The 19345-nt window shown below is 39.9% G+C and overlaps 1 protein-coding gene across 3 annotated transcripts in view; it reads right to left on the bottom strand.

Moving 5' to 3' along the window:
* Window positions 1-2999: 2999 nt before the first annotated feature.
* SEC31B (SEC31 homolog B, COPII component) overlaps window positions 3000-19345 on the bottom strand; it is a 61938-nt gene continuing 45592 nt past the window's right edge. The window contains exons 26-28 of one of the 3 annotated variants that reach the window (XM_081823637.1): window positions 18771-18881; window positions 6534-6644; window positions 3000-4928 (exon numbers count right to left, since the gene is read on the bottom strand). In XM_081823637.1, the coding sequence (XP_081679763.1) occupies window positions 6573-6644; window positions 18771-18881 (183 nt within the window). In that variant the 3' untranslated portion in view covers window positions 3000-4928; window positions 6534-6572. Of the gene's footprint in view, window positions 4929-5876; window positions 6645-7164; window positions 7280-18770; window positions 18882-19345 lie in introns of those variants that run through there. The other 2 variants (XR_014146215.1, XM_081823640.1) reach the window with 2 other exon arrangements.

Here is a 19345-nt window from a genome sequence, read left to right as displayed (position 1 = left end):
AGAGAGAGAGAGAGAGTGGGGTGGAGCGGGGGAGCAGAGGGAGAGAGAGAATCTTAAGCAGGCTCCATGGCCAGCACGGAGCCCAATTCGGAGCTCTGTCTCACAACCCTGAGATCATAACCTGAGCCAAAATCAAGGGTCAGACACTTAACCAACTGAGGCACCCAGGTGCCCCTGTCCACAGATCAACTTTAGAATAGATTAAAAAAAAATACTCTGGAAAACAATAGATTAAAGTATTAACAAATAAATTAACAAATAAATTAACAAATAAATTAACAAATAAATATTGAAAACTTAATAAACCTGAAGTGCCAGGCATATATTCAATCACAGTGGCCTCTATTGTAATAAAGAGCTAATTGCATCCTCTTTCATTCACTTAACATGGATCAGTATTTGTCTCTTCTCACTTGGATTTCTGCAACTGGCCCTAAATTGTCTCTGCCTCTAGTCTCATCCATCATTGCCAAAAAAATAATCCTTCTGGTATACAAATTTTATGTCACACACCCGCTTATCACCCTTTGGTGGTTTCCAGTGGCCTTCAGGATACAATCCAAACTCCTCAGCACAAGGTCCCGCCCCACCTGCATCCTACCCAATCCTCTGGCCTTCCTTCTATCTCCATGTCACATCACCCACACTAGGGCCACAGAGAACTACCCACAGTTCTCCACATGTACCCCGCTGCTTAACAGATCTGTTATTCCTTCTGTGTGGAACCCCCTTCCTCCTTGTGACTACTGATGAACTCTTGTTTAGTTTTTGGACTCCCCCCACTCTTTACATATGCTCAGAAGCCTGTCTGCTCTGCCCTGTTTCCTTAGGTGCCCAGCTGCTATGCTTCTCTAGCACCTCATGCACTTCTTTCCCTTAACACTTCTGAGTGTTTACTGGTCTGTTTCTTCCAGACTATAAATGTGGTGACAGACTTCTCTATGATTATAATTCAGGGTCTTACCCAGGGCTTGATGCATCACAGACCATTAAGTTTTTGCCAATTAAGTATAGAGACAAATGAACATTTCTATGTTTTCTCGGGAAAAAGTACAACAAAGCAAATGTACCACTATCAAAGAGATTTAAGTAGGAGTAAAAAAATATAGCAGAGTGTTAGGACATTAATAATCATTTAAAAGAGTTTACCACTCGGGTGTCTGGGTGGCTCTGTGGGTTAAGCATCTGACTCTTGATTTTGGCTCAGCTCATGATCTCCGGGTTATGGGATCAAGCCCTGAGTTGGGCTCTGTGCTCAGAGTGGTGTCTGCTTGAGATTCTCTCTCTCCCTCTCCTTCTGCCCTCCCCCTGCTCTCTCTCTCTTTCCTTCAAATAAATAAATAAATAAATAAATAAATAAATAAATAAATAAAATCATTTTTAAAAATGTTTCCTACTTAAGAGCATTTAGTATATTGCTTTTTTGCCCTGTGCCTTTATTTCCACATTTTTAGGTCTAAAAGGATAGTAGCAAGCAAACATCTTATCTTCAGATAAACTAGGGTAGAAGAAGATTCAGAAATTTGATTGTAAAATGCTTTGATATATCAATTGTTGGTATAAAATTCCAGGAAACCTAAAAACATCTTGTTTCAAATATCTATAATATTAAAAGTTCTTAAGTAATGTAATGTAGTTCATTTTTAGAGGAATTATGTAAGTGCAGTTTGTTTTTACATAGAACCTTCTATTTGAGGTCATCAAGAGGAAATTCCAGTCATAGGATTTAGAGAAGATGAGAGATTGAGAAAATTATATAAACCTCAAAGTTGCTAAGAGACTAGATCTTAAGTGTTTTCACCATGAAGAAGAAATGATAATTATGTGAAGTGACAGAGGTGTTAGCTAATGGTAATCAGATTGTAATGTATCAGACCAACGCATTGTACACATTAAACTTACACAAGGTTATATGTCAATTATATCTCAGTTTTCAAAATGGAATCTTATAAAAACCCATAACAAAAAAACAAACAAACCAGAAACAGACTCAGGAATACAGAGAACAAACTGGTGGTTGTCAGAGGGGAGGGGAGTGGGGGGAAGAGTCAAATAGGTAAAGGGGATTAAGAGGTACAAAAAGAAAAAAAAATAGAAGGTTCTAAAGTTGAAAACAAACATGAAGTACTATGGAACTCATAAATTTATATATAATCCATTGTACCTAAGACACTGAGATAACTCTATTCTCCAGTATCAAGGTGATCAAAGCAGCAACACTTAAAGAAAAATAAAATAAAATATAACCATGAAAAAACCCCCAGCAACACTTAAGTCCAAATTGGAATAAATTAAAAGTTGCCAATTCTTTTGCTAAGCTGAAAACAACCCAAATATTCTGCAAAACAAGGGTGCTGACAATTTATACACCTGACAATTTATATAATCTTCCTCCTTGGAAAAAAAAGAGAGATCTTTAGGCCCTAATATAGAAAGCTGCAAAATATATTATTAAATGAGAAAAGCAACTTGCAAAATATAATCTATATAATCCCATTTTGGTGAAAATTTTACATACATATTTATATTCATACATGCATAATTTAAAACCTATAAGATCATCTAAAACTTAGCAGTTGTTATACTGGACTGCAGAGTAGGAGGTGGGTCATCAAAGAGGATTTGCACTCCTTATGTATTTTTGTCATGTTTAAAATTTTACAATACGAATGCATTAATTTTGTACAAAAGATAAGGGTATTAAATTTTCCCTTTGTGGGAAAAAATTCTGAGATAGTGGGGGAGTGCATCAAGAAACTTGTTTTAAATTAACTCTCTTTTCACAAAAAAATCACCCAAGTGTGTTCTACCTCCTATAAGTTTTTTCTATCCCCTGGGAATTAATTCCCTAGTCAAGTAAATGGAAAGAACTTTGTCCCTAATGTTGTCAGGGAAGAAGTCAAGATTGAAATTCAGGAGTCATTACTCTTTACCTTCCTAGGACTTGACTCTAGGTCTTAAATAGACTTGGCTGCTTTCTTCCTTCCTTCCTTCCTTCCTTCCTTCCTTCCTTCCTTCCTTTCTTTCTTTTTTAAAGATTTATTTATTTATTTGAGAGAGAGAGAGAAGGGGGGGCAGACGGAGAGGGGAAGCAGACTCCCCGCTGAACCAAGGGAAGCAGACTCCCCTCTGAGCCAAGAAATGTGGGGCTCCATCCCAGAAATCCGAGATCACAACCTGAGCCTAAACCGAGAGTCAGAGGCTTGAGCTCAAACTGGGAATCTGAGGAGTCAAATGCTTAATGACTGAGCCACCCAGGTGCCCCTGGTTGCTCCCTTTCTGAATGACAAAGGACAGAAAGATCTAGGAGGGTACAAACTTTTAGTTGTAAGATGAATAAGTTCTGGCAATCAAATGTACAGCATGGTGACTATAGTTAATAATACTGTATTGTGTACTTGAAAGGTGCTAAGACAGCAGATTTTAAATTTCCTCACCACACACACACACAGTAACCGTGTGAGGTGATAGATGTGTGAATTAACTTGATTGTGGCAATCATTTCACAATATAATATATACATGTATCAAAACATCACATTGTACACCTTAAATTTATACAATTTTTGTCAATCATACCTCAATAAGGCTGAGGGGGAAAAGAAGAGAGAACGAAGGACCTAAGGTTGAGTGGAAGTCAAAATCTACTAAGCTTATGTCACACTTAGGAATCACAAATAAAGGCCTGGTCTGGAAGATTCCAGGTGGACAACAAATTAGTCAAAATACTCAGGTCAAGAGCCCTCAATCATCCAGCCTGAATAATCTGACAATGAATTAATCTGATAATTCTTTCTTTTCCAGTTGAGTTTGCCCGTGTAGACCTGGCTGGAAAGGGTTCTGAAGAGCCAGCAACAAGGATAAAAGGAAGAGAACAAAGACAGACCATTGCCTCTGGGGAGCCCTCAGGAAAGGCCATGTGGATGCCAGTCCAGGAGATGTGGCCACGTGCAAGTAAGTTGGGGGCCCTTTGAGGACCCCAGAACTGTGACTGAGGTGACCCTTCCTCTCTAGCGGACAAAAGGGACAGCAACTCAGAGATGTGTGAGCAAGAAGCTTCAGTGCCCTACTTGTTTCACCACCAGAGTTTTAAGAGGGTAGGGTTTTGGCTACCTACTGAAATCTCAACCCTTTAGGAAGAGTAGGGGCTCTTCCTAAATTTATGAATTTTAAGTTCAAATTCTACCCTCTTTAGAAAACCTTCCCTAAATAAGCCTATATGATTTATAGTCAGTTTGAAGCAACTTAATACCTTATTAAATTACATTCTTATATTACCACCTTACTGGGCTATAAATGTCTCGAGGACAGAAATCATGTTTTGTCTTTTTAAAATGTCCGTGATGCCTAGCGTCGGTTTGAGAATGTAATAGGTGTTCAACAAGTAAGTGTTCCATGGAAAAGTTGAAAGGAAGAAACCATCAGGTTCCCTAAAGTAGCCCAAGCTTCTTTCTAACTTACAGAGGTGGTTGGGTTGAATCCCCCACATTCTCAAATCAGAGGGCTGAGGTTCACCCAGTGCATGGTATATTTTTCTCTGAAGAAAGCTACTCTGAATGCAGATTAAGGCTCAAAGCCCTACAAAGGACAACCGGGAAAGCACAGTCCCTTCTAAATCCCCTTGGGGACCAGGCTCTCCTCCCTGTGTGTCTGAGTCTGCGGGTGAGTGTGCGTGGGTGGGGGAGGTTGTGGTGGGGCGGGAGGGCATAGGCAAGAGGGAGGAGAGAAACCCCAAGCGGTGATTATGTGGAGGGGATTTGCTATGTCTCTTTTCCTCCCCCCCTTCTTTCTTTGTCCTCTTTCTCCGTGTTCCTCGCTTTGTCCCCTTTTCCTCGTCTCCTTCTTCTGCATTTGTCTGGGAGGATCCTGGAGTGTTCTTTTGATCGACTCAATCTTTCTCTGGCACTTGAGTTCTGATTGGCTGAAGGACTTAGAAGGGGAAAAAAAAAACTTTAATTAAGTAGATAATCTCTTCTTTGGAAGTTTGGCAGCTCCATTTCACCTCCCCTTAACTCTGTTTGGGATCGCTTACACACCACGAAAGTTGGGACTTGAGGAGAATTCCATCCCACTACCACTGAGGAGTATATTTCCCCATCTTGTCTGTCTCCCAAGTTTTTAGAATTTTCTATCTCTGTTGCGCCAGAGGATTATGTTGCTTACGAAGCCTTCTGTGTGTATCTTCCTTTTCACCTGTATCCTCCGACTCAGCTACACCTGGTAAGTAACCTGGACTCCTACCTGGAACTGGGACTAGGTAAATGTATGTAATATATGGGAGAGAGCTCTTTTTCATTTCCTGAAATGTAGGAAGAGTTGGGATCTCTCCTAGGAAAAACTGTTCTATGGAGTAGGGGCTCTTCCTAAATTTATGGCTGATTTCAGTAAATCTTTAGGACCCTGACTAATAAAATAATAGATTTAAAAATAGATTAATAAATTGCTGTACCACAAATATTCTAAGTGGTTTTGGGAGAAATGGACAGTAGCCCCCCCCCTTTTTTTTTTTTTTACCAAATCCTGATGTCAGCATTGTGGAGAAAAGGAAGGTGGTTCAAAGCAAGTTCTACTGTGTTTGAATCTGATCTTTGAGGTGAAGGCTGGAGACAAAATACAATGGGATCTTACTTTGCACTTTCTGACTTCACTTTTTTCAGAATATTCCAAGTAACTACTCACATCATCGTGTCTTAGAGATAAAAATTAGCTTGATCTGTTGAGTTGGTATTGGGTTAACAAACATATTTGAGATAAAATATTTTAGAAATCTAAACTTTCTACAAATTTATGTAATGTATACAATTTACAAATTGCTCAGAAAATGCTCAGAAAATGAGGCAATGTTGATGAAAGTGCTTTGGGAACTATAAACCACCTCACAAATGATAGGTGGTATTATTGTCAGTTTTGTTTAGCTCTTGGAAATCACATAAAGTATCTATACACGGAAATGTTAACAAGTAACTACGCAATGAGATACAAAAGAAAGACCTGGGAAGTGCAGGTTACTAGGGTGTTTGGAGATACACTGAGATATATAAGCGCAGTCTCTTTCTTTATCAGTTTGCATTGTGACCATTTAACCAAGGTATGAATCCAATTGCTACATAAACTGTTGATGAAGCAAGGATAGGGATTTCTTTGCTGAAATCAGCTTCCTGTGCCAAGAACGTATTCTTATCATAAGCTAGTATAGCCATCTTTATGAGAGAGTTGGTTAAGAAATACGCCAAATTTATACAATGATTTGCAAGTCAAGGCAGTCATTTGCAACACCTCCAATTACGAAATGAACTACCAAATAATTGGTCAATTTTTAACTGGCATTTTAATTAAATATTTCACGTTCAAAAAAAAGTCTCTCTTTTTTCCTCTCATGAGAACAAAAAGACAAAAGGGAGCGGAGACTATTTCAGAGCATTTCTACTTATGTTCATGGTATTCTTCAGCTGCTTCAGTATCAGCAAAAGAGAAACACGAGATTCCTTTCCCCAGTCACCAGGGCAGTGTGAAGAATTGTTCTGTAAAAAATACCTTTACTGTGTGTTCCTTCCCTGCTGGAGGGGGTCATGTTCATTTCATTCCAATACTGACAGAGCCACACTGAAAGGTGGCTGGGTTGCTTGTCTGTCCAAATTCAAGTGTCTGGATTCAAAAAGAAAAAAGAAAAAAGAGATGTGAAAGAAAGTTCTAATTTAAAAACAGGGTTTAAGAACCCCTTCTTGCCTTGCCTGACTTTGAGGAGAAAAAGTACAAATCTCTTGTATAATGCAATGAGATTTTAATTGCTTTTTCTCTGTAAGCCCTAATTTGAATTAAACATTTACACTTCGCCAAGGGTCTGCTTTTGGTAGCATTTGAAGAGTGATTTTTACATTTAACATTAAGTCTTGATTATTCTTATAATGGAACTATCAGGGTTCTGCATAAGGTCATCTTCCCCTTTGTGCCATGCAGAGAAATTTGACCAACCACAGCCTTTCAGATGCTTCTCTTAATACTTCATTATCAGCCTTTTATGTAAGGACCTCAAAAGCATTTAACAAATAGAGAACCACAATTTCTGCTTGGCTGTTCAATTGTAGGCTTGCCTGAAATTACTGTCAAAAAAGTCCATCAACAGAAGCTCTTGGGCTTGAAAGGAGGAAATAAAGATGACACTCACTTACAACATGTAGTTTTGCTAGGGTTCTCAAGGCAAGATGACTGGAAATTTTTTAAAAAAGCATTCTCCACCGTTTCTTCTTGTTGGGACACTCCTGAGAATTATCCTTTAGTAACTGGAGAAAAATATTTTCTTTGAATCTGTTTTCCTTAATCCCAATGGCTCCCAAAAAAGAGAATGGGAATGTGTGATACAGCTAAGCAGATAGTGATGGTTATAATGGTGGCCAGAGATGAGCCAATTTGACTTTTCATTTCCAGGACACTCACTCATCTGGCATGAATGGGCCTAGAACACGTTTTTCCTTAACTGTTGCCTTCATTTTACTTCAAATGATGTCTCATAATGATCCTAGGTTTTGCCCAATTCTGCCCATTTCTCCTTTTTCTCTCTCTCCTCCACCCGCCCAACTTGATGACCAAATCAGAAAGATGCACTGGAACACAGAGGTTAACTATGGCTCTGCTCTCATTCTTTCCAAAGCATTTAAACAGAGTCAGTTTCTTTTCTGCGGTAGAGCAAGAATTTATTGAAAATCTTTGGGTTTTAAGGCAGCTTTTGAAATACACTGTTCCTTGGTTAGCTACATTTATGTATTTAAAGTAACCTTTCTATGACCTTTCTATGAATTTCTGTGAAATTTCACCTGATAATGACTTGCAGAACCCCTGATCAGCAAGGGCTTCAGTGAATGTAGGGGGGTTGTCTTGCATCCATACCCTCTCCAAGCATCATCTATAGCTAAAATTATTCTCCACATACATGTGCTACTATTTTTCAAATGTATATTATGAACAATAAAATACACACTTAAAATTACTGAATTCATGATCATTTGTTGTCAAGTTTCTGCTAAGTTTTTTCACTAACAGATACAAAAGAACAAGTGCAATCAAGTGAGGATGCACTAAACTTTGTTACATTAAAAAGAAATTCTCATCCTCAGAGAGGCTGGGCATCTCTGATGTTAGGGAAATAAAAGGTAAGTGAAAGTTCCTTTGGAATCTGGAAAATAATATGCCAGTATCAAAGGGTCACATACCAATAGCTTCCCTGATCAATAAAAAAATTCATAACCCATGAAAAGACTTGGGATTCATGGGGTAACTCCTAGGGGGATTAGGTTAGTAGTTGCACTGTTGGAGGTCCTTCTAAGGGCTTGAGACATGATCACAGAAGTTTAATTCCCAGTTTTGTCATTGATTTGTCAACAACTTGAGCCCCACATTTTTACTTTCAGAGTCTCTATACTTCCTGCCATGAATAAAAATAAGTTAGCTAATAATAATTAATTAGTTAACAATATTTATTACTATCATCATCATCATTTACAAAGGCTAGGAGGTCCTGGGAAGAGACACTTCATTACAGCTTTTCTTACAAAACCAGTTTGTTTAAATAGGGCAGATGCTCCATGATGCGTGTTTATTTTGTGCATGTGGATGATAATATGACACAAAGAAGGATCTCCTTAAAAAAGGATCAGAAGAAAAGGAGTTTCAATCCAAACCCTCTCTCTTCCATGGAAAGAGTTTACTTTTTTCTCTTTTTCCCACCTGGGACAATTGGTTTAATGCTATATATTAGGCAATGCTATTCTCTCTTGGGACTATAAATACAAATCCCTTTTTCCTGGGCTCAATTTACTCTTAGCTTTTTTTCTTTTCCAACTGATATGATCAAGTTCTCTTAATCTGCTTGATGTTTACTATTATTAAAATCAGTTAAGACATTTAGAAAGGATTTTATTTGTTCACATTTTGGGTGAAATGTTTTTTGGCTAAAAGATTCCAAAGATTCCACTAGAACCTTGCCATCTACTCATCTTTGAAGACTTAGTTTAGGTATTCCCTCCTCCTGGAAGGCTTCCCAGGTTGAATTAGCTACCTCTTCTCTCTGCCCCATTATATCCAGTGGCAGGTTAAGCCACTGTGGCACTTGGTACCTTTTATTGGAATTCTGCTTTTGAATCTGTCTTCTTCACTAGCCCAGAAACTCCTTTAGGATCAGACACCTTGCCTTATCTATCATTGTGTCTCTTATGTGGAAATTAACCACAATTGTAATAATGGGTAACTTGCTATGTAGGCAGGCACTGTTGTAAGTGCTTTACAAATCCTTATATTGATCCTCCAAAGTAGATTCTATAGTCATCTACATTTTACAGGTGAGGGAACTGAGGCCCAGAGATCTTAAATAACTTGGCAAGATCACCTAACTGATAATGATCCAGATGGAACTTGAACACAGAAAATTTGGTTGTTGAGGCCTCAGGCTGAACTATGCCCTACTGACGAATGTGTTTTGAACTGACCTTTGCATGTAAACTATTTTACATAAGGGAAGACCATGACAGGAAACTTCAATCTTAATTTAAGCTTAATCTTTTCTTAAGTTCAGAAACTTCCAGAAGTAGGTATCAGTTCTCAGAGCTTTTTCATATTTTCTAGTTTAAAAGCAGAAGGTTCCATGGTTTACTTAAGTCCTTACTTTTGCATTGCTATCGTCTTCTGAAAAAGGGTCATTTAGAATTAGCTTTGGCTCTGCCCCATATCCTGGGACAAAATCTATCTCAGGAATAATGATAATGTGAACCAACACTTAGTACATGTTCACTACCTAACTGGCCAAAGACACAAAACTTGTCAGTGGTTAAGACAGGAATTTGAATCAACAGCACTCATGGCTTTTCTCCAATAAGCCCTTCTGCTTCAGATAGGACCTTGCTTGGTTTTCCGTGCCCACATTCATAGCTCAGGAGCCAGAACACTGGACCATGGTCCTTCCTGCTGTGGCCATCCTTCTTTCTCTGACACTCCAATTCTTCTGGGAATTTTTAATGATGTTAACAGTAGTCTGATCCACATTTAGAAGTCTGGCATTAAGAAACAAAAGCTTGTACCTGACTGGTATTTTTATGTTAAAAAAATTAGTTCTGTTAGCTTATTTAAATTATCTTACACTTATTATACAACAAATTTTTTAAAAAGATTTTATTTATTTGACAGAGAGAGACACAGCGAGAGAGGGAACACAAGCAAGGGGAGTGGGAGAGGGAGAAGCAGGCTTCCCGCCGAGCAGGGAGCCCGATGCGGTGCTCCATCCCAGGACCCTGGGATCATGACCTGAGCTGAAGGCAGACGCTTAACGACTGAGCCACCCAGGCGCCCCTATCCAACAAATTTATATTATTTCATTCTGTTATTTCATTCCTTTCATCTCACTGAAAACTGTCTGCAGGCTCTTTGATTTGGATTACATGTGTACCGTCTTTTGCCAAAAACCTCAAATTACCTGTTCTTTTCAACGTAGTGGGCTTGTGCTTATTTGAAGATCATTCAAAAACTATCTGTACTGCCTGTGATGTTAAGGTTTCCGGTATAGCATTAAGAAAGCTAGCTCTGACGATATTTTCCTAAGGATAAAGACCCATTTTTGTAGCACATCTTAGGATCTGCAGGAACCCAAGAATTATTGTGGTGCCCTCCATTTCATTGTTTTTCATGTAACAGCTTTTAAAGAGACACTTGGAATCTTTAGAGCTCTTTTGACTTTTGATTCCCCTTACATTCAAAGTAATAGGCAGAGGCAAAAACAAATTCCCCAAGATCCCTAATTCAAACATGTGACAGGGAGATGTAGAGAATAAACATACAGTGTTGGTCTTGAAAGGAGGGAAGGAAGGAAGGAAGGAAGGAGAAAGAGAGAAAGAAAGAAAGAAAGAAAGAAAGAAAGAAAGAAAGAAAGAAAGAAAGAAAGAAAGAAAGGAGAAAGAAAGAAAGTAAGAAAGAAAGAAGAAAGAAGGAAAGAAAGAGGGGCACCTGAGTGGCTCAGTCGGTTGGGCATCTGCCTTTGGCTCAGGTCATGATCTCAGGGTCCTGAGCCCCGCATTGGGTTCTCTGCTCAGCAAGGAGTCTGCTTCTACCTCTCCCTCTATGCTCTCTCTCTCTCTCTCAAATAAATAAATAAAATCTTTAAAAAGAAAGAAAGAAAAAGAAGGAAAGAACTCTGTTCTATCTCCATCAGAAAGGCAGAGGAGAATTCATAGGGCTAGGAGAGAGAGATCAATATAATTTTTCTTAGGATAAACCCTCACTTTGCAGAAAGCAGATTTTTTATCCTAAGTAAAAGACTAGCCTGGGGGAAACTGAGCTCAGTTCACATAAATAACATTCCCCATTGCCTCCCATTGAAATATATCTACACTCGGAGGGCCTCTCAAAAGAAACCACCATTCACTTTGGACAGATTCTCTAGTCTCATTATAAGCCAAACTTTTATGGCTTGTTTTTCTCAATCTTTATTGTAGGCTCTGGTTATTGATCATTATCATTTCTCTGTATGCTTCTTAGGTCAGAGTTATCTCTAAGCCAAGAGCAATCAGACCATAAGGGGATCACTTAAATTCACCATTACCTGACCAGTCCAAATTCACTTTTGGTTGTTTCCCCAACTTCAGCACCCTCTGGAACCAGCACAGTATGAGGCTGTGTTCCAGTCATCTCCATGAGGCCCTGTAAGTGGGCCAGTAGTTCAGTCTTTCTGTACAACTCCATAGATGAAATTCTTAGGCTTTATAGGCCAAGCTTAAATATTCTGCCTTATGAGAGATTTCCTCTTCATTCAAAACTAATTCTCTTTTGCTGCCATAAATCTCAGCCCTTTTCCTTTACTCAAGCTCTTCAGGCTCACCGTACCTGACTTGAAAGATTCCATTCCACACCAGGAGCCAGGATAATAAATAGTGAACCAAATTATCCTGTCTGACATTTCTTCATGTTAATCCAAGGTGTCTGGTGGAGCCTACACTGCATAAATTATTGGTTCAGAAGTAGTGTATTGTTTAATTTTATGTTATGGAAAATTTCATTTTTTCAACAAAGAGAGAGAGAACAGTATCTAATGAACCACCCAAACTCTGCTTCAGTAGTTACCAACCACTAGCTTATCTTGCTTCATCTATACCTTCTGTCACATTTTCAACTGCATGTATCTCTTTGTCTAAATCTTCTAAATACTACCATGGTTTAAAATTGGAAGAGGAGCAATAGGAAAAAAAAATCTCCTATCCTGCCTCTGAGAGATCTAGAGTCAGTGACTAGAGTGAATCTTGGAGAACATACAGATATGACCAGCTGCCCTTGGGGAGAAAAATCAAAAATAAAAATTAGTAAAAAGAGAAAATTCATTCAAATACATATTTGAGTTTATTTCTGTTTGAGCTGTGGCTGATTAGCAAAGGCAGCAGAAGTAGATAGTTGGATTGGATTGAGGACAGAACATTTTTACCATCTATTTAGATTCAGTTCCATTAAATAGTAAAAAATGACACTAAAGTGCCAAAACTTGTCAAATTTCTCAGCTTGAACTCTTCACCTAGTTGCTCTGTAGGATAATTCTTAGAGTTACCATATACACCTACCTTCTTTTTTTTTTTTTTTTAAAGATTTTATTTATTTATTTGACAGAGAGAGAGATAGCGAGAGCAGGAACACAAGCAGGGGGAGTGGGAGAGGGAGAAGCAGGCTTCCTGCCGAGCAGGGAGCCGGACACGGGGCTTGATCCCAGGATCCTGGGATCATGACCTGAGCCGAAGGCAGACGCTTAACGACTGAGCCACCCAGGCACCCCTACACCTACCTTCTTGATCCTGAAATCAACTGGTATTGTATTCATCAGTGCAGTTGAGAACATGAACATTTTCTAAACCCTATACTACAGAGACAAAAGTAACAAAATCAACAAACAAAACAAAATTCTCTGCCTCCATAACGATCCTGGAAGAGGTTCCTGTAATCCCAGGCTTTCTGGGAACAGTGGCTTGGGCTGTTCCTTAGCAGCTTTTGCTTGGAGGCCACAGAACAGAGAAAGAATACAGCTTATTCCCAGTTAGAGTCCTCATTTAAATGCTAAGTGTTGAAGTGCTTTTTTGTAGCTCAGCGTTTCTCAGCAGAGTTTGCCACAATACATAAAGAAGGAAGGAAATAAGGACAAGGAAGGACAGCCTATCACTTTATAAAATATCCTGGAATACACTTGACGTTTTAGTTTCAGAGGAAAAGACTGTGCCTTGAAAATTTGTGATTTGCTCGGGAAAGAATCTGCCTGGGATTGTTTTGCAGAGACCTATAATACACAGTTGTCCCATCAGCTACTGTATGGTCTTTGCCAGGAATTATTTGGCACGGGCTGGATTTGAGATAATGTGGGACTTTATTATAAATTTTAATATGACTTCTACTAAAACTGATGCATCTGTCTAACTTTTTTTTTAGCTAAGTGGTTTATAAGACTTTTCTTTTTCGTACGTTTTAGGGCACTGCATTATAATATGGAAAATTTACATTTGTGAAAAACAGTTTGAGAATTATTTATAGGCCTGAATTCCTTTGGAAGAAAGAGACATAGGTATGGGAATAGGACAAAAACCACACGTTCCTTAATTTTTTTTTTATACTTATCTTGGAAAAAACCTTCACTTGGCCCCAGTCTGCACTGCAGTCATGTCTGTCTTTCCTTTTAATGCCATCCTCCCTCAGTGAGTCTTCACTGGCGGCTTTCATTTCATAACTGCTCGTTTGCTGTAACCTTGCTTCTGTTCCTCTGCTCCTACTGAAATAGATCTCTCCACTAAGATCACATTTGTCCCTTCCGGACAGATTTTTAAGTAGAAGGCAACATGTCTTTGAAATTCTGGATATTTCTCTTCCCTTCAAGACTTCAGATATCTGTGCCTTCTACTTTCTAATCCCTTCCCCTAGCTAAATGGGAAAGAGCCTGATCTCAATTATTTGGACTTTACAATGGAAAAGAATTAGTCATGCTGTTCACGCCTTAAAAAATGTTTGCATCTTAAATTTAATTCTTTCTAATTGTACAGCAAAATGCTCCTAGTTTAAATATCCTTGGGTATTGTCAGAGGGGGTAGTGAAAAACTTCGGGCCTATGGGATATTCTTTCACAGTCATTCGTAAAGCTTGCCTTCTATGTCACTGTGTGTGTGCATATCTCCGCGTGTGCTGGTGAGCATGTGTCCTGTGGGTCAGATGCTGTAAAGGACGGAGAGAATCACATGGAGACTTGCTCAGAAAGAACCGTCTTTGGGCTCTCCCTGGCCCGAGACATCTGGTGAGTTCTAGGAGGTGAAAAGCTGGCTGTCACACATTCATTCAAAGAGAAGCTGCTTCCCTGGTGTACCTTCTAGCTACAGCTCCAGGCGGCTCCCCTACTCTGGATCCTCCCCTTAACCTGTTCACTCCTTTCCCATTCTCTCTCTGTGCTAGATCACCAGACAGAGATCTGCATCTGCATTCATTCCCTGCCACTTCTCTGTTTCCCTGGGCTATCCCCCCAATTTGTAATCAAATGGTCTCTCCTGAAATAGGCCAGCTAGAGCTTCAGAGACTTTTTATGGACCTCGAAAGATGGGATTAAAGGGTAGGGAGAAGTCAAACCTATATTATTCAAAGACTTGTGAGGAAAGTGAAGGGGGTGGGTGCCAAATAAACGAGGGTATCAGAGTACATTGAGATGAAAGTTTTGGGCCCTGAGAGGAAAACACTAAATTCTGGAGACTCACATTCAGAATTTTGCTTTTTAAAAATATGTGGGGGAGGGGGGCACCTGGGTGGCTCAGTCTGCCTTCGGCTCAGGTCGTGACCTCAGGGTCCTGGGATGGAGCCCCACATCGAACTCCCTGCTCAGTGGAGAGTCTGCTTCTCCCTCTCCCTCTCACCCCTGCTCGTGCTCTCTCTCTCAAATAAATACATAAAATCTAAAAAAACCCCACAAAACTACACAGGTTTAAAAATATATATACACATGTGTGGGGAAGGCAAAAAGGGAATCCTAGCTTCAATCTAAGCTACTACGTTAACCATTGGGATTCAAGTGTATCAGAGCGCACTTGGCAAAGTAGTGCTGGCCTGTAAGAAGCTTGCTGCATGGGACTGAATTCTTCACCGGGAAAGGACTCTCATACTCAGGGGAGATGGAGTCCAGCACATGAACTTGACCTCGTAACAAGGTCCTGGCCATGCAAAGGAAGAAGTAAGTCTGAAGACAGCATAGTGTTTGGTACTGCTGCTCCTGTGTCCATCTGTGCCCCAGACCATATAGAATCAGGCATGTGTTCTCACCACGGCTGCTGAACTGCTAAGTACACAATGTGATGTGCAACAGACAGCCTCACGGGCTACACTACTTTGGAAAACTCCCCCAAATGGGAAGAAATTGTTGAAACTAATTGGATAGTGGTTTAAACTGCTCATCCACAATTAGACGTAACTACCAGAGAGTGGGAACTTGCAATTTTCTGTGAACTTCCTATGGTGGTAAAATAAATTTCTTCAAATGGTATCACATGAAGAGGGGCTTTAAAATTAGGGTGTATGGATCTATGGATCATAAATGTTAGGTAAGAAAACACAAAGAAACAAAAGAAACTTGGAGACTTTCCAAGAGCTAAAAGAGAAGCTATGGCATTTGTATTTGGGTTGATCCAAAGTCCCTCCCCTCCTGTCCTGGCTCCCTGGGAAAATTTTTTGCTGGTGATCAGGCTGATTATGAAATAGGCAATTCAGGAGGCAATATAGCTCACGAGAGAAGCTGCACAATGCTGAAAGCTGTGGGTGTTTGAGGATTTACAGTGCCCTAGATCAAAGAATTTTGAATTGTGGTTAGATCGTGGCTGATTAGAGCCACTGAGGTGTTGCAAGGTTAGATCTATAGGGCAGAGAAGCAATGGGAAAATGATAGAAAGTCCACAGGACTCTGCTCTAGCATTACCCAATAGCTTCGAAACTACAAATCCATCTGTATCTGAATGGTTGTTTAACAAGAACTGAAAAAAATATTTAGTAATTAGGAGACTAGTAAGGACTTAGACACCCATTGAAATGAAAGGGAAAGGACTTGTAAATGTTGACAGTAGGGGAGCTGGGCAGAAGGCAGTGAAAATGGGACAAGAGGACATGATTTAGCTAATCAGCCTAGACGGGGGCAAGTGACAGCAGAAGGTATGGTGAAACATTATTGTGAGAGCTGAGAAGGAATGATGGAGAGAGAGAGATTATTGCTCTCCCAATTCTTACTGTTGGTAAATTAACTTGGGAGAAGGATGACATGGCATTAGAAGCTTATAGGAAAAAGTACAAAATAAACACTGAATTACAGACTCATTGATGACAGTGGGTTGATGACAAGAACGTGGAGGTGGTCTAAGAATATAAAATCATAGCTATGGCATTGAAGACTTCCATGAATGGAGGTAGTTAGCATGTTTCCTAGAGGACAGATGGCCCCTAGACAAACATTCAGAATGCTCGTGGGCACATTCCACCGCCCAAAATATTTTATGCCTGGTATGACAAAGGTAAGCATAAACAAGTCAGTTACAATTGCTAGGGGGAAAAATAAAACACTACAGTACCAAGAAAAACTGCAGGGAAGGAAAGAGATCCCCGTGATTTTAATGCTCAGTGCAGTCAGAGACCCAGCCCCTCAAGGCAGTGACCAGAGAGCACTGTGAGAGCTACTGAAACCAGAAGGTACTCCATCCAGAAACAAAACAAGAGCATGTCCACCAATCTGTTACTGTTACAGTTGGAGCAGCCCTTGTCTAGAAGACTGAAGCAATAATTTAAGCTTTCCAAGTCCTCAAATTATTGCTTAGGTATTAGATGCCTGTTCTCCCCCTGGACCAGTGTTTCTCAAAGTGGACTCTGAGGATCATCTTAGGAATGTGTACATACAGAGTCCTACCATCTCTTCCACCCATCACCACTGCTCAACAAGAGTCTCTGGAACTGGGGCCCAAGAATCTTCATGTTCAATAAACTCCCCAGAGGATTCCTTATGGACTCTACTAGCTAATCCCTGTGGATTAATTTTCAAATGCCTACACTGAAGTCTATTCTCCAGATCTCTGGCATTCCAGATCATGTATGTATGTATGCATGTAACATTTAATTTTTATATATTTATATATATTTATATTTTATATATTTAAATTATATTAAATTTATATTAAATTATATTAATTTATATTAAATTTATATTAAATTATATTAATTTATATTAAATTTATATTAAATATAAATATTTTTAAAAGATTTATTTATTTATTTGATAGAGAGGGAGAGAGAGAAAGCACAAGCAGGGGGAGCGGCAGGCAGAGGGAGAGTAAGAAGCAGGTTCCCCGCTGAGCAGGGAGCCCGATGCGGGGCTTGATCCTAGGACCCTGGGACCATGACCTGAGCTGAAGGCAGATGCTTAACCGACTGAGCCACCCAGGTGCCCCTATCAATTTATTTTTATATAAATAACATTTTACAGATTTACAGAAGTTTGCAAAGAACCATAGAGGGAAGTCCTATGCACCCTTTCCCCAGCCTTCCCCAGTGTTAACATCTTATAACCATAGTACTTCTTCCATAAAGCTTATTCAGACTTCCCAGTTTTACATACAACACTAAAGTTTGCACTCCATTGTCCTAGACTGATGGAACACTTCAAAACAAAGTCAGAGCAAGACCGGCACCAGCAGACAGGAGGTAGAAGAATCTAGTCCTGTCTAGGCCAGGCACTAGGCTACCTGACAGTTAAAGGGAATTGGAGTATGGTTGTTGCTTATACCCTTCACCACTGGGACTCACGGGAAGGCCACAAGCGGATCTGGGGAGATGCTTTCACCAAAGCCACCTTCTTTGGGCATCCGGAGAGAGAGGCAGGGCTAGTTTCAGTCAGAATCTCATTGAAGAATTATCTGCTTATCTGGCAGGAGAGCCCCATCTATTTGCTTTTGAGCCAATGGAAACTGCCAGCTCCCAAGGTAATAAAGAGTCTTTCCTAAATCAGAAAGTGCACTGGTGCTTATTCTTGAGGGAGTTGTTATAGGGATGCAGGAGGTCCAGTGTGGGTGAATCAATAATAGCCAGTGTGCCAAGGCCAAGGATATTGCTCTTGGGGGGACAAAGGCACTTTTAGCAGGAGGTCACTGAAAGCTGAGCCCAGGAAAGGTATCAACAAAACACTAGAGAAACTCTAGTTGATACTTTTCTTAATCGCCCATTTCTTTGTGAGGATGGCACCTTTTGAAGGGGCTCCAGGCTGGGCCCACCACTTGAATTCTGCACATATGGGCAGGTCAGGAGAATTGGCAGGGCTGAAGACTCCAGAAGTTTATCTAAATAAGCTGGAGTCTTCCCAGGATAGCCTTTGCTCTAAGGGAAGGGAATCGAGAAGATCCCAGCAATGAAGCTTGTCACTGGAATGTGTTAGCAAGCCCTTCAGTCCAATGAAGGAGGTTGGAGGGTGACTAGGAGGTCATGTTACAGGCAAAACCTGAAAGAACTGTTTTACTAAAACCCTGTAAGACCGTGTATACAAATGGCAGTTTTGATACATAAATGGAAAAAGCAAAACCCTAAAATGGATTAAAAGACATTTGTCCCTGTATTTTAAAAAAATTAATAGTTGCTTTAAAAGAAGTTTTAGATTCACAGGGAACTTGAACAGAAAGTATAGAGTTCCCATAAATTCCCCCCTTCCCCCACGCACAATTTCCCCCATTATTAACATCCTGAATTAGTGTGGTAGATTCCTACTTTTTTATGCATTGAACCCAGTCTAAGCAGCAACAGTCCTCCGCAAAATATGCCCAGGGGATGTGGAGCTACCCAGATAAAGCAGAGGCCAGGCCTGGCAGATATGGGTGCCTGGTGGACGTACAAACAGAGGGAGGGTTGGAGCAATGGAAGAATGGAAGAGCAGCAGAGACAATGTGATAGTTAACTGAGCTTGTTTATGAGTGTGTGCAAAACATCACTAAGACCTCCAAGATACACTGCTCACGAACTTTTGGGGGATCAGGAGTCCTGAATTAGCAGGTGGGAATAAGAGCAAGAGAAATATGGGTTACGGAGAAGCATAGCAGTGAAGGAATACATGCTCCAGAATCACACTGACTAGGTTCCAATCCTGGCTTTACCACTTAACTAGCTGTGTGATCCTGGCTAACCACTGTATGTTTCAGTTTCTGCTTCTGTAAAATGGAAGACATTATAGTTTCTACCTTATGCAGTTGTTGTGACAATTATACGAGCTTGAAACATGTAAAGAAAGCACTTAAAGTATTTTGTGTGCACCAGGTAAACATTCAGTAAATAGTACAGTACCTATC

Source organism: Leptonychotes weddellii, chromosome 6 (genome assembly GCF_054177405.1).
Source record: "Leptonychotes weddellii isolate Sample4059 chromosome 6, ASM5417740v2, whole genome shotgun sequence".
In the NCBI taxonomy this organism is placed as follows: Eukaryota; Metazoa; Chordata; class Mammalia; order Carnivora; family Phocidae; genus Leptonychotes; species Leptonychotes weddellii.
Note: the sequence above shows the minus strand (reverse complement) of the source record. Positions and strands in the feature narration are given on the sequence as shown.